General features: G+C 35.0%; 1 protein-coding gene across 1 annotated transcript in view; it reads left to right on the top strand.

Annotated features, from left to right (window-relative positions):
* The first annotated feature begins 3,348 nt into the window (after window positions 1–3,348).
* The window catches only part of ephb2a (eph receptor B2a), a 68,533-nt gene continuing 55,743 nt past the window's right edge, over window positions 3,349–16,138 (top strand). Inside the window, exons 1-2 of the mRNA XM_073823538.1 lie at window positions 3,349–3,414; window positions 3,724–4,408. Of these exons, the coding sequence (XP_073679639.1) occupies window positions 3,358–3,414; window positions 3,724–4,408 (742 nt within the window). The 5' untranslated portion in view covers window positions 3,349–3,357. The remainder of the gene's footprint in view (window positions 3,415–3,723; window positions 4,409–16,138) is intronic.

Here is a 16,138-nt window from a genome sequence, read left to right as displayed (position 1 = left end):
AATCCACAGTAAACTGCACACAGCCTGCTTAAAGTAGCTGTTCATTTTCACGAGCAGCTGTGACTTCCGTAACGATGTGACGTCCGATCGACTCAAGTCACCGCCTTCAGTCACAAAACAACGTCCCACCCTCCTTTTGTCAAACCCCCAGACAACAACGCATCCATTCCATTGAGCAACAACAACAGGAAAACAAGTGGAGAAAACCCTGTTCAGTCGATAGATGTCAAGCTACGATCATTACACAGGCTTCAGAACAACGTTAATATAAGAGACCAGCGGCACGTCAACTTTCCCTCTTTCACACAGCGATTCTGGTAAATACACGGATAATGTGTCCCACGATTTGTTCCGGAATTGTTTAATTTGGTTCATTCACAGTTGTTTTCCGGAATCTGTGCGTGCTTTACACACAACCCATAAAGACATGTGACGTTTGGATGTGAGATGTAATGCGACGCGTACGTTTCACTAAACTGAAACTAACCTGAACAAACTGTGCTTCAGCGCTGATAGTGAGGAGCTGGCTCTGCCTGATGATCGCTGCTTCATTCCACTTTGCACGTAACGTTATTTTTCGTTGTGAAGAGTCGCTTGATAACGTGCATCATTACTACAACACTGCCTTTAGGTTCTGGCTTTGGTTCACACAGTTCCCGTAATTTTCCAGAATCAGCGCGCATTGTGAAAGGGGCTTTACTAAAGCAACAGTTATGTAGCCTACTGCATTCGGTGTTTGTAAAAGAAAAAACATTAATGATCATTCTAAAATATCCTGTTGAGTATCAGCTCTCTCTATTGCTCTGAGCTCGCTTACGCTTACAGCATACATGACCGTAGTTACCTGTGATTGGCCTGGTTGTGCGTCACTCAGAAAACAACAGGCCAATCAGAAGAGAGGCTCATGAATATTAATTAGATGGGCCAAAATCGACATGTTTTTGACAGAGCTCCTAAAAAAGGAGCTGTAAAAATATATTGAGATGGATTTTGGCACTTATACCGCAAATATATATTCTTAAGGACATCAACAAATAAAATAAACCTCCAGAAATGTGTACGATATGGGACCTTTAAATGATTACTAAACAAATACGGGACACCCTTACCATCTCACAGTCCAAAAGTGCCAAATGATTAAAAATCACATTCATTGGCAAGTTCCTATGTGAAACAGTGTTTCTCGCCAATTAGGCATTCACTTTTTATGAATTCTAACAAATCAGGGTTGTGAAAACACATTATTGCTTATCAAATCACAAAGTCTGTAATGTGATTAAATAAATATCTGATGTGTTGTGAGTTGCATAGCTTGACATGGCGCGGTGTTCTTTTACACACAAGCAGCTCATGATCCACTGTTTTTAGTGTCTTGAAATGGCTCAGTTCAGAGTAAATGACTCCCCATGTGAACTCTATCTCTGCAAGAGCTGTGAGTTTAGGTTGCTTCTAATGTGCATTTAAAAATGCAACATCAACCATCTTTCCAAATTTGTAATAAACATTTTTTGTAAATCCATTGTCAAGAAGCTTTAAGGATAAAAGCTTTAGAATAAAATGCATCAACATTAAGGAAACTTGGCTTGTCAAGAAGTGTTTTTCCCATTGATACTGGATAATTTGATAATTTTTCTACAAGTTTGATTGCAACACATAATCATTACTATTAGTGTTCATCATCTGTTTGATTACACCATTACTGATTTTAACATTTATACCATATGTACATCGACTTGACATACAGTAGTCACCACTTGTAAGCTACTAAATATATTGTAGTAGCCTAAATTTTGTACAGCTGCTTTGCAACGATTGTATTGTGAAAAGCGCTATACAAATAAACTTGAATTGAATTAAATATTGGGAAATATATTGGTGGATGGAGAGGATGATATGACCAAAATCATATATAATTTTATTTCACGGTAGCAATATACATTATAGTTATTTTTGCTTTAAATAAGGTCTTATGATATAAAAATATATGATACCATTGAAATTTCATAATTCTTGTCACCAATGTCAGTATGACAAAAAAACTAATCTACCGTGGAACAAATACATCGTATAAATTAATAAAATGTCCGAAAACACTGCATATTCTTCTTCACTCTATATATTTCTTCTTATTAAAGTTACAAAAGTGATTCAGTCAAGAGCAGTGAGATTTTCTCTCTTTTGTTGTTCGATTAACATGAATGACAGACAGCAGTAATATTAGACTGCTGTCACTTTAAGAGCTCCCTGGATCCAATATACTCTTACACGTGTGTTTCCTTTCTCAGCTGTTTGCTTTCACTTAAGATCAAAATTACTGTGTTTACACGGATACTTGCAAAGAGAGGCATTTTGACACATGCAAGTGTGTGGATATAACCATTCAAGGCCTATAAAGCGGCAAAAAGTTTTTGTGACCACGTAGCACAGCAACATCATGTGAATATATAACCGTAATAGAGATGACAGTGGAAATTTCTATTGGCTAGTCATGCTTACCAGTATATTGCCCACCTCTAGTTGGATATTTAATTGTGTATTTTCATTTCCCTTATTTTTATATTTAAATTAAAACAGTAAAAGGTAAAGTTCGTCTTTTAAAACACATAATTAAATAACACTTAAATGTAATCTTGAGGCAATTTCAAAATGAATATTGCATTTAATTTTTCATATTTATTTATTTAGACAAACTATTTTAGAATTGTATGTTGCACATAAGGGGAAAATAATCATCTGCTTGGTGGTTTCAGCCAGACGTTTAATATCAGTGCATTCCTAATTTGTTCATTTGTATTTTGCTTCCTTAGGCCAGCTTCAAAGCACTACAACAAATCTTTTCCACTAAAAACCTCTCTAGAGTCTCATTATACTGATTTTGGCAGTATGCAGAAACCATTTGTACCTGGCTAAATAATTGAAAATGTCAGATCAGAGTCATATTTCTGAACTATTTTGTTCTGTTTGCCATATTGAACAGAATGGCACCCTCTGTCATCCGGGGCAATTACGAACTAGATGTGACGGGAAGCAGATGTTAGAACATGGTGTGATCTATCATCTGTGATGGATAACACTTCCAATCCAGTAATGGCCATTTGTAACATTTGATTAACAATAAGAGTCAAAAATAGCGAGCTATTACCGCTGTGAAATGGCCAACTGTTATTCTGCATCTCGGCGTGAGTCATCCTTCATTTAACATTCAGAAAAGCTATCCATTATGCATCATAATTACTGTTAAGAGACTTGAAGAACAATGACCTCACAAATGCTCAAACGTGCGGTAAAAGGCTCTTAGCGTTGGGCAGCGTTTAAAACTTACAGGTTTTTGACATGCGTTTCTTTTCAGATGTGTTGATGGACTCGACGACGGCGACGGCAGAGCTGGGCTGGACGATATATCCATCATTGGGGGTGAGCCTCATTCAAATAATTTAGATGATCAGACGGAGCATAAATGAATAATTCAGCGCACAAATTCAGTGTGACTCATGTGGTGCAGAAATAGAAGTTGAATGAATTCCAAATTAGATTATTTTTAATGCAATCCATGCCATTTGTCTCATTTCTGCACATTTTTACCTTAGATGTCAGAATGTGTCTGTAATGGTGCGAAACCATGAACGAATGGTCCATAAATATGCAAATAGCACGACAAACATGCTTTTATTATTAGAAGCACATATTGCTTATTCAACCATTATTATCTGTGCTTCATCCCAGTGGGAAGAAGTGAGTGGCTACGATGAGAACATGAACACCATCCGCACCTACCAGGTGTGCAATGTCTTCAACGCCAACCAGAACAACTGGGTGCGTACCAAATACATCCAGCGGCGGGGAGCCCAGCGGATCCACGTGGAGATGAAGTTCTCCGTGCGAGACTGCAGCAGCATCCCGAACGTCACCGGCTCTTGTAAGGAGACTTTTAATCTGTACTACTTCGAGTATGACAAGGATGTAGCCACCAAGGTGTTTCCCGCCTGGATGGAGAACCCTTGGATCAAGGTGGACACCATTGCAGCTGATGAGAGTTTCTCCCAGGTGGACCTGGGCGGCCGTGTGATGAAGATCAACACGGAAGTACGCAGCTTCGGGCCGGTGTCCCGTAAAGGCTTCTACTTGGCCTTTCAGGATTACGGAGCATGCATGTCGCTCATTGCCGTGAAGGTTTTCTATCGCAAATGCCCCCGAGTTATTCGGAATGGGGCCATCTTTGAGGAAACATTGTCGGGTGCGGAGAGCACCTCTCTGGTGTCCGCCCGGGGCACTTGTGTACCTAATGGAGAGGAAGTGGATGTTCCCATTAAACTGTACTGCAATGGAGATGGGGAGTGGCTGGTACCTATCGGACGCTGCGTGTGCAAGGCCGGGTATGAGTCTGTGGACAACGGGACCATTTGTAGAGGTGAGTTTTGGTTCTTATTCTGTGTTGCTTACTTGTTGAGTATTTTGAATACTTAAATCTGCACTTAAATGTACACTATCAGTCAAAAGTTATTGAACAGTAGGATTTTTAATGTTTTTTTAAAGAAGTCTCTTCTGCTCACCAAGCCTGCATTTTTTTTTAAGTACCGTAAAAATGTAAAATATTTTTACTATTTAAAATAACTGTTTTCTTTTTGAATAAATTTTATAATGTAATTTATTTCTGTAATCAAATCTACATTTTCAGTATCATTACTCCAGTCTTCAGTGTCACATGATCCATCAGAAATCATTCTAATATGCTGATTTGCTGTTCAAGAAACATGTTTTATTATTATTATTATCAATATTTAAAACAGTTGTTCCATAGATCAGCATTTATCTGAAATAAAACGCTTTTGTAACATTATACACTATACCATTTAAAAGCTTGGAGTCAGTAGAAATTAATACTTTTATTGAGCAAGGATGCTTTACATTTATCAAAAGTGATGATAAAGACATTTATAATGTTATGAGAGATTTCTATTTTTAGATAAATGCTGTTCTTTTGAACTTTCTACTCATCAAAGAAACCTGAAAATTCTGTGCGGCTGTTTTTAGCATAATAATTTTAACTTGGTCTTGGCAGAGTAGATGCTATGCTGCTGGTGCTGCATAAGGAGTAAGTAAATGCACATGAAACAGTGACTTGATTTAAAACTGCTGTAAGGAAAATGGGGAGAACCCCCGAGCAGATCTAGGCAGGTGGTGCTGGGGAAGGTGGAGGGTTGGCAAAATACCATAGCATGCTGCAATGAACTGATTTGATACAAATTAGGAATAAATAGGTTGCATAGATAGATTGATAGAAACAAACAAATGACTGGATGAAGCAACCAGCTTTAAGTAAACCAGTCAACTGCTCAGAAGAGTTTCATGACTGAACTATACATAATAAATGTTTTTTGAGCAGCAAATCAGAATGGTTTTTTTAAGGATCATGTGACTGGAGTAATGTACTAAACATTTAGCTTTGAAATCACAGAAATAAATTGCATTTTAAAATAAATTCAAATAGAAAACTGTTTGTAATTAGTAAAAATATTTAAAAATCTTCCTTTGAATCAAATAAATGCAGGCTTGGTGAGCAGAAGAGACTTCTTTAGAAAAGTTTACTGTTCAAAAACTTTTGACTGGTCCACCAAAAACTGAAAATGCTGTCTTATTTGTTCACCGTCATGATGTTACAAACCCATATTCTGTTATTTTTTTGAGGCTGTAAGACTCCAAAAAGGGCAAAGTACTTCATGTAATCATACACTGTATTCTGTGTCTTCTGAAGCTGTATAATTTCTGTTAGACCACAATATAAATCATTATTTATTCATTATTATTTCTTCTCAAAGCAAATATGGCATATATAATGCATTTTGGATGTCAATAACATCAAAATTCATCGTGACTTCAAACCTCTATCATAGGTATCATATTTGAGAGCTGCGGTTGAAGATCATCCGTGTCTATCAAGACTTTGAAATTTTGGTTTGTTCATCGCAAAAAGCTATTGTGTGGCTTCAGGGGTAGTTCACCCAAAATTGAAAATTCTGTCATTAATTACTCACCCTCATGTCTTTTCAAATGTCCAAGACCTTCATCTTCAGAACACAAATGAATACATTTTTGATGAAATCCAAGAACTTTCTAACCCTGCATAGACAGCAACACGACTGACACATTGAAAGCTCAGAAAGGTAGTAAGGACATTGTTAAAATATCAGTAGTTCAACCAAATGTTATGAAGCTACAAGTAGTTTTAGTGCACAAAGAAAGAAAAAATAACGTCTTTTCTCATGAATGAGCGACAAAGACTGATACAGAAGAGAAAAAAATTGTTGAATAAAGATGTTATTTTTGTGCACAAAAATAGCTTCTCATAGCTTCATAGCATTATGGTTGAACCACTGATGTCACATGGACTATTTTATCAATGTCCTCACTATTTTTATGGGCCACAAAAATGTTTCAGTTTTATTGCTGTCTATGTAGGGTCAGAAAGCATTCGGATTTCATCAAAAATATCTTAATTTGTGTTCTGGAGGTGAATGAAGGTCTTACAGGTTTAGAACAACACAAGGGTAAGTAATTAATGACCAGAATTAAATTTTTGGGTGGGCTGTCCCTTTAAAGAAGTAGTTAAGAGATATCTTTTTTTTATATTCTTTTCAGAAATTCTGATTCTTATTAAGTTAGAATAGATAATAATAAGGAAAGAAAAAAAGAAAGCATATTTAAGAAATGTAATATTCCTGACTTATTCTTAAGTTTTGCTAACTTATTCGTAGCAGAAAATAGCAGAATCTTATTAAGAATTTTTGTTTATCCATCTCAGAAAATATGAAATATTAAGTCATATAGACTTTATAGTGCTTTAAAGTGCTTTAACATCCTTTTTGGAGCTAGACAGCAGCACATTATCTCTATCTTTAAAAGCTATTTTTGTGTCTAATGAAGAGAGTATCAAAATGAGAGTCTGAAACCACATTAAGCCGAGTAATTAATAATTCAATATCAATTTCATTTTTGGATGAACTTCTTTAAAGTCTGCCAATCTCATCCTTGTCTGGTCTGGTTTTAACGACTCACTAAAAAGTGAAACTGTTGTTGCTACTTACAGAGCAATTTCTAGCAGATCTGACCCTTTAAAAGGACGTTCATAGGATGTTGTCAGATTGATTTAGACGTTATCACATGAAGCGCATTTTTAGGTAGCCTGACAAAACATTTTTTACAGTGCCGGATGCCAGCAATGATAAATTAATAATGAATAGCCTCAGATTTCTGCACCCACCTAAAGCACAATGAAAAAGAGACACATCGCCAAATTAAGAAAAAGCCTGCGTGCAGATTTACAGTCATTTGATTGTGTTTTTTTACGCAGTGACAGAAAAGGACGACTTAAAGGAGAAGTTCAGTTCCAGAACAAAAATTTACAGATAATTTACTTCCCTTGTCATCCCACATGTTCATGTCTTTCTTTCTTCAGTTGATAAGTATTTTCGAGGAAAACATTCAAGCATGTTTGAACTTTCAAAATGCAGTTTAAATGCAGCTCTAAACCAGGGGTGGGCAAACTTTTGGACTCAAAACATACACTACCAGTCAAAAGTTTTTGAACAGTAAGAGTTTTTTGTTCTTTAAAGAAGTCTCTTCTGCTTACCAAACCTGTATTCATTTGATCCAAAGTACAGAAAAAAAAGTCAATTTAAAAAAAATATATATATTTTTACTAATTAAAATAAAAATAAGTTTATAAATGCAATTTATTCCTGTGATTTCAAAGCTGAATTTTTAGCTTTTGCTGTATTTTGTATCAATTAAATGCATGCTTGGTGAGCAGAAAAGATTTCTTTTTTTTTTTAAAAACAAAAAAAAATATTACTGTTTAAAAACATTGGACTGGTAGTGTAAGTAAAAAACAAACACAAATTAGTGGCATTCACTATAAACATTTATTATAAACACCCAGCCTAAATATTTAAATTGAAACTAGTGACGTGGTTGCTGGAAAATTCACAATACCAACTCACTTGCCTTTCTTGTTCATCACCAATCCAAATGTGCATGCTTTGAACTTGACCTTAATTGCTTTATATAAATCGCAGCACATTTCAGATGATAAAAAAACACAATTTATAATCCAAAAAAAAGTACTATATTAATTTTCATGAAAATGTGTGTGGAAAACAGAAGAAGAAAGCATAATAGCCTATTTGCAAGATAAAATGACCAATTATTTCCTTGTTTTCCCCACAAAAGTACAGTGTCAATTAGCAGGATGACCTATAGACCTTTTTCCTGAGTAAACAATGAGCGCCACCATTACGAATTCTAACGTCAGATTGGATGATCTTCTGTTCCGGTCTCCATAGGAACCCATTCAAATAGCGTCCATCTGTTTTAATGTCGCTAACGGAGGCAGCTTCGTGTCATTTACACACGCATTGAGGCACACAATGACGGTCATTGCGACATTGCAGAGTGATGGCGCTATAGAGCCATGTGCTTTTTAAAAACATTTGAATAGGTTTAACATTTTTCATTAACATTTTTTTAACATGTTTGCCCACCTCTGCTCAAAACAATCCCAGCCGAGGAAGAAAGGTCTTATCTAGCGAAACGGTCGGCCATTTTCGAAACAAATTGACAGTTGATTTATTTTTAACCTCAAACACTCGTCTTTTTCTAGCTCTGTGTGAACCGTTTTTTTCCGGTTCAAGACAGTTAGACCCATCTTATTTTCTTCCCTAACTTCAAAATCATCCTACATTGCTGCAGAAGAACCGACCCAGTGTTTACAAAGTGACCATGCAAAGAAGATCAAAATGCCCTTTACAAAAAAAGGTAAAACAGCGATGTAGGGAAATGAGGTGAGAAAACGAGATGGGAGTTTTTCGACATACCCTGACTGTCTTGACCCGGATTATACAAACTACGCATGCGCATCGCAGAGAAAAGACAAGATGAGCATTTGAGGTTAAAAAGTATTTAAATTGTCAGTTTGTTTAGAAAATAACCGATCGTTTTGCTAGATAGGACTCTTCTTCCTCGCCTGGGATCATTTAGAGCCATGCATTTTGGAAGTTCAAACTCGCGGGCACCATTGAAATCCACTATCTAGAGATAATTCCTGAAATGTTTTCCTCAAGAAACATACTTTCTTATCGACTAAAGAAAGAAAGAACATCTTGGATGACAAGGGGGTAAGTCAATTATCTGTCAATTTTTTAACTTCTCCTTAATGTCCTTCGTGAATGCACACACGCATACGTCTTACTATTGAGAGCTGCCCTGCAGGTACAAAACATTCACTGGCCTTATCCTTATGAAAGCCAGTTGAAAGACATCAGGCCATTGTGTCCTCCAGCCTGTGTCCGTCCATGTGCAGCGGTTTCCTTACAGTGTTATTTCAAACGAAATGTGCACACGCGCATGCACACGAGCACTGACCCTTAAAACTGTTTTTATAACATGAGATTTGGCCGTTATTCTTGCATTACTCGACAAGGAAGCAGCTCTCTGTGTCTGAGAACAAAGGAGCCGTAATGAATAGAAATCCTCCAGTCAGTTGTAACGCTGCGTTGATAGGTTGGAATGAATAGAGGGATTTGGGTATAAAAAGGTGTTTTTTTTTTCGCCCTCGCTCAGCACTCGGCAGATATGATTACATTCAAGGAGAGCAGGGCAGCGATGAGGGAACGATTTTGGCAGGGTTCTCCTGGGTACTGTTGACAGAATCTAAATTACTAATATCCCCCCATCTGGAGCAGCTGATGGATGGAAATCGGCAATATCCTGGGCGAACACAAGGCAGAGCGTCTCTTTTATTTCCCCTGGTGTTAATCCTCCTCGCTGCCACCACTTTAATGACACTCCTAATTGACTAATTTGGAGTGCGCAGGGGGAGCTGGGTGGACGCTTCGACGCGGCTCTCCCTGGCGAGTCCATTCAGAAATCAAGCACAACTAATGAATCCCCCTGTGGTTGTTAACCAAGGGCTGCAAGTAGACAAATGGATTTATGAGTTCCATTTTCTGTCTCTAAAGAAAATATGCAGTAGCGGTACTCATTAAAGCCAAGTAGAGACATAATGGTCTAATTGATAGCGAGCTTGACGTGTAATTCTCTTATACTGTAATGTTACTGGAACAATGGCACAGCGCTGCATGCTTCAGGTCAATGTAACTTCAAAAGCCCTACGTGAGTGGTTTCATCTCAGTGGCTCAGTGTGTTTTTTAAGGCCTTCCAGTGCTCAACAATAAGGATTTTGTCTGCTGGCTTAGTTGGATTCAGCCTAATAGTGTTGTATTTGCCTTGGCCAAATTTCTAATGGCTCCAACTCATAAAATGATAACTTTTAATTATATTCTAATTATGTTTTTAACAATAAGGACGTTTGGCTTTTGTTTTGACATTTGTAAGTTAAGCCAGTAGTTAAAACTGTTATTGATTTTTTTTTTTATTGCATTTGTTAAATGTTTTTTTGGTTTGTAGACCTGTATGTAATGATGGCGACAATAATTAAATTAAATTATTATTATTATTTTTTAAATGTGTTCTTTAATACATTTAATAAAAATGAAATAATTTATATATATTGACATATAAAGGTGTTTTTTTAACTACAGAAAGCATTGACATTCAATAGTTGGGCCATTGGGCTGTTGTTATTGTTGAGCCCTGTCAAAAACAGTTTTTGTATTTTTTTTTCTAAATAAATAAATAAACATATTATTAAACATATTTTATTATGTTTTTAAAAATATTTTATTATGTTTTTTAAAAATATTTTATTACGTTTTTTAAAAATATTTTATTATGTTTTTAAAAAAATATTTTATTGTTTTTTTAAAAATACTTTATTATTTTCTAAAATATTTTATGTTGTAAAAAATATTTTATTGTTTTCTAAAATATTTTATTATGTTTTTAAAATATTTTATTATGTTTTAAAAAAATATTTTATTATGTTTTTATTGCATTTGTTAAATTTGCCCTTTTTTTTACTTCAAAAAGCATCAACATGCAATAGTTTGGCCTTCAGGCCATTCTTATTGTTGAACCCAGACAAACACATTTTTTGCATTTTTTTCTAAATATATAAATAATTAACATGTTTTTAAAAATATATATTTTATCATTTATTTTATTGCACTTAAGTTTGCTGTTTTTTTTTTTATCCTTTTGGTTTTTTTACTGAATTGTATGTATCTAATGCTGGCCCCAGTATATAAATGTATTGTTTATTCATTTTTTTTTATATATATTTTTTAATTAAGTTTACTTTTTTTAAACAAAAAGCATCAACATTCAATAGTTTATTAGGTTTTCGAGCAACAATGGCTATAAATTACACTGACCCAAAACTCTGTAACACTGGCCGTGGGCCATCAGGCCGTTCTTATTGTTGAGCCCTGTCAAATATTTAGCCTATTGAAACATGACTAACCATCCTTATGAAAGGAAGTACGGGAACAGCTTGCGAAATAGCATTTATACGTGTTTTGTGCCAGGAACGCCTCTCCTCTCCATAGCCAAGAGCTGAAACTCACCCACACCTCAAGTAATTATAGTGGTAGCACTAATTCAGTTAATCCAGCTGACATTCTGACCCTCTCTGTTCTTCTCTGGAGATCTTCTTCAGTCCTCTCCATGTGGTTTTGGGATGGATATTATTGACTGGCCTCCTAGATTGCATTTCATAAGTAATTACATAGACCTTCAAGTACAGTCTCTGCTTGTTTTAACGTTTAATGATTATAAATAGCGAAATTCAACCGGACGGTGTTGGCCGCAGATGAATTACCTCCACTGTATGAAGCTGGACTGTGGCCAATCCCTCAAGCCCGCCTGTGTCTCCAAACAAGATAAATGTCGGCTGGTTTTGCTTATATTGTGTTATGGCCAATCAATACATTCCTCTACGGACAGCTGAAATGTCTGTTTGTTTCAGTATGTTGACCTTTCAATTAGAAGTAATGGCTTTGTTATCTTGTTATCTTTGAATATGATATTTTATTATCTAGGGAGTACCTTAGACCTAAACCTCAACTTTTTTGATTTGTTAGAGTAACCTCAAAGCTAAAAGCTTACAGTAAATCAAGGCTGTGTATTCTTAATTATGTAAATGCAGTGTATCTGGAGTGTTGCATTTGGCAAATGTCCACTGGAATGTGCTCTCTGTCTTTTAATCTTTCACTGTCACTGTTGAGGGCCATTCAATGACCTTTGTGCAATGCTGCCGCTGTTTAAAAGCTCTAGTTTCATGTATTTACGCTGGATAATGTGTTCGGATGGGCACGATAGATCATAATGTACCAACACTCTCTGTTTTCAGTACATTGGGGTCACAGTCTCAATTTTACTTCAACCTTCATGACTGTAGATGTTTTTCCTGACATATAAAGAGCTATGGGTTTGTATAAACATTTTTTTTTTCTGATTCATTGTGATTTTGGAAACAAATAACTCTTATAAACTAGTTCCTGCTAATTAATTTGAAACATACTGGGGAGCAGTGGAGGCAGATTAGCTGTTTGATTCATTAACCAGTTCTTTTTAGTGAATTGAAAACAGTGCCGGACCAGTGTCGCCTGGTTCACTAATAAATGACTATTATGAGCTGGTTCATTGTAGAGGATCAGCAGCATACGGCGATTATTTTTGATATTTGTTTGAGTCTGATTCATGAACAAATCGCTCTTATGAGCCAGTTGTTTTTATGAATTAAAGGCATACAATGCAACCAGTGTAGCAAAATATGAGCTGATACTTTTTCTGTGAATTAAAGAAATGCTGAGGGACCAATTCACAAATTACTCTTAAGAGTCGGTTCTTTTTATTGTGTAGCAGGGGCAAAAATTAATGAGGGCTTGTGGCAAAAATGCGACAGAAATTTCCCATAAGTTCAAGACAAAGTGGCAAAAAATGCTCCTGCAAAATTAAACAATGTCATGATTAAAATAAAAGGTAAAGGTGAATGAAAAGTCTCGGTTCGTGGAATTACAATTAGATCCGCTCATACTGCATCAGATTGCTTTTACACTATGTTTAGTGGAGCGTTGAACCTTATAACCAATTAAACATGTTTCTGTTGAACTTAGGAATGCGTTGGCCAATCAGCAGCGCTTAGATTAGTCAGTGCTGAAAACAACAGAGCTGTGTGGAGTGTGCATGCTCGCGAATTCCCTCATCTGCATCAGATTGCTTTTGCATACTGTTTTGTGCAGCATTGAGCCTTATAACCAATCAAATGCATTTCTGTTGAACTTAGGAATACATTGGCCAATCAGAGGTGCTTAGATTAGTCAGTGCTGAAAACGCCAGAGCTGTGTGGAGTGTGTACACTCGCAAATTCCCTCATCTGCATCAGATTGCTTTTGCATACTGTTTTGTGCAGCATTGAGCCTTATAACCAATCAAATGCATTTCTGTTGAACTTAGGAATACATTGGCCAATCAGAGGTGCTTAGATTAGTCAGTGCTGAAAACGCCAGAGCTGTGTAGAGTGTGCACGCTCGCGAATTTCCTAATCTTAAACAACACAGTGCAGATAATATGGAAATAAAAGATTCATTTTGTGGCTTCAATAAATTATAAGGGCTGTTTTTTTTTCATAACTTGTCTTTAGACTTGGTTAACGCCACAGACCGGCATGTTTGTTTATGACGCCAGAATGTGATGTGCCCAAAATGAAACAAAAACGTTTCTTTTTTTTATAGTGATTAATAATCATCATTACAATATGAGGAACAATAATCTACAATAATGACTTTTTGTCGTAATATTACAGCCCTATGAGTTTTTTTTACATGTATAATTTAGATACCATTTTAAACAGTCTAAATAGACATTTTAACAGCAATATGCTCTGAATTGAACCAGTGATATTTTAGTATTATTTATATACTGTTATAGTCAGGGGTGCACATAAGTGGTGCACTTGCGTGATCAAAATAAAAAATGCACTTGGTAGAAGTTCAGATCACTCACTTGCATATCAACATGGTTGGCATCTGTTAATGTGTTAATGCACAATCACCATTTTAGATCGACTAACTGTAATATTGTATAAGATTTCCAAACTAAAAACATTAAATCTAGGCTATGTGCATAGACTTACTTGCTTGTATTAGCAATTCTATTATTTTAGAAAAAATAAAAAAATTAAATATTTATTTAATAGTATTTTTTTTAAATGTACTGTAAAATTATTGTCTTTTTTTTAAAACCATTGTTTTATTTTGTAAATATAGTTGTATTGTTAAACTTAATTTTTAATTTTATTATTTTATTAAAAAAAAATTGAATTAAAGTGCAATTATACTGTTATTACTATTATTAATTATTTTATTTGTATAGTTATATTTAATGTCACACTATGTGCAGTGTGAGCACCAAACCAAATCTCCAGGATGAGAACCAGACCAAAAAAAACTTATAGCATTAATAAATATTTTGTACTTTTATAGTATTAATATTTATTCATATTTTTCTTTCCATTTTATTTTCCAATATAAGTTTAGTTTGTTTTAGCAATTTTATGTACTTTTGTCATTATTGAAATATATTTTCATTTATTTACTTTTATATTTCATTTATTTACTTTTATATTGTAGTACTTCAACTTAAACATTTGAATTCAGGGGAGCATTTTAAATTTGCATTACATTTTTTTCATCTAATATATTTTTTTATTTCACCATTATTTCTATTTAAAAAATGCTTTTAGTTTTAGTTAATGTCTGTGTAAAGGCAATTCAGAGAGTTGTTTCTAAACACATTATAAATGTTAGAAATGCATTACTGAAAACATGTTACAAAGGCTGTAAAGTATGTAGTAATTGTAGAATGTTAAACAGTTTTTCACTATTTTTGTGTTTAGGATTTTTTGGGTGGGCGTGAAATCGTGTCTCTGACGCACTGGAGCCACTGAGCACGGGCCCTTTTTTTGTGGTGCGACAAACTCCGAACACATATTTAACCCTTAAAGACCTAGAACATTTTTGGGGCACCTGAGGCACCTGTATATTTTTTTGTTTTTTCAGACCTATTCTAGCAGTCAGCATCAATTGTCATATATCATTATAAACATAAGAACTTGAACTTTATGTCTAGCTAATTTAAAATTACAAATTTCCTTTTGTTTTCTCTAAAAATTAGTGAATTTCCAGAATTTTAGGAAAAAACGCTACCAACAATTGGGTGTTTTTTACTGTGTACTCAAACAAAAACTCCTGAAGTTTAGATTTTTTTCTTTAAAAATTTGTATTTAGGTGTTTTACACTTCCAAATAAAATTTTGTCTATATATAACATTCCCCAAGCAAGTTATAGCCAATTATTACAATATTATTTAGGTGCTTTTCAGTGAAAAACAGGCCCATTTCGTTTATTGACAATATAGATCTGTCCAAAAACGTTTCAGGAGTAAAGTCATTGCAGAAACAGTGTTAAATAATAGCAAAACACAGTAAAAAATAATTTACTATTTCATAAATATATTCTTAATCCAAAAGATGAACAATAAACACAAATAGTGTAGAAAGTAGCACAAGAAAAAATGCACAAACTGTCTTGTGCAACAAAAAAATAAATAAACAATCCAAATTATTCACAAACTACACACAAAATGAGAGAGAAATATACAGAGTGCAACCGAAAAAATAGTACAAATAATCTTTAAAAACTATATAATAATTAGTTACATAATATAACAACCAAATAGATGGATCTGCTGGCTGTAGTCTGCGTCGGAATCTATTTTACCGGGACATCGCCTAGTGACCGAAAACCCACATTCCAGTGCTTTATCCGATATCTACTGTTGTTTCATCCTTGTTTTTGGTTTGTTTTATGTCAAAGGGCTCTGTCGTGAGTATTTCTGTACATTTTCAAAGAATGCTGTCATGCAAATGTGTTATTTTGCGTTTGTTTTCATGCACGCAAGACACACTTTGCTTTCACTTTGCGTCTGTTCAGATCTGCAAAGAAACATACTAATCGGTGGTTCAAAAGACCAAAACCTATGTTTATTGGTTGAATAGATGACAGTTTGAACCAATCGGGGCACAGGGGTGGGACTAAGCATCAACAATCGTTCCTGTTTGGCTCAGAGGACCAAAACGTGTTGATTTCATCTGACGAATCAGTGCTGAGGAAATGTGATGACG

The sequence above is a fragment of the Garra rufa genome, chromosome 18 (assembly GCF_049309525.1).
Source record: "Garra rufa chromosome 18, GarRuf1.0, whole genome shotgun sequence".
NCBI lineage: Eukaryota > Metazoa > Chordata > Actinopteri > Cypriniformes > Cyprinidae > Garra > Garra rufa.
The sequence above is the reverse complement of the archived record's forward strand: the minus strand, read 5'-3'. Positions and strand labels throughout refer to the sequence as shown.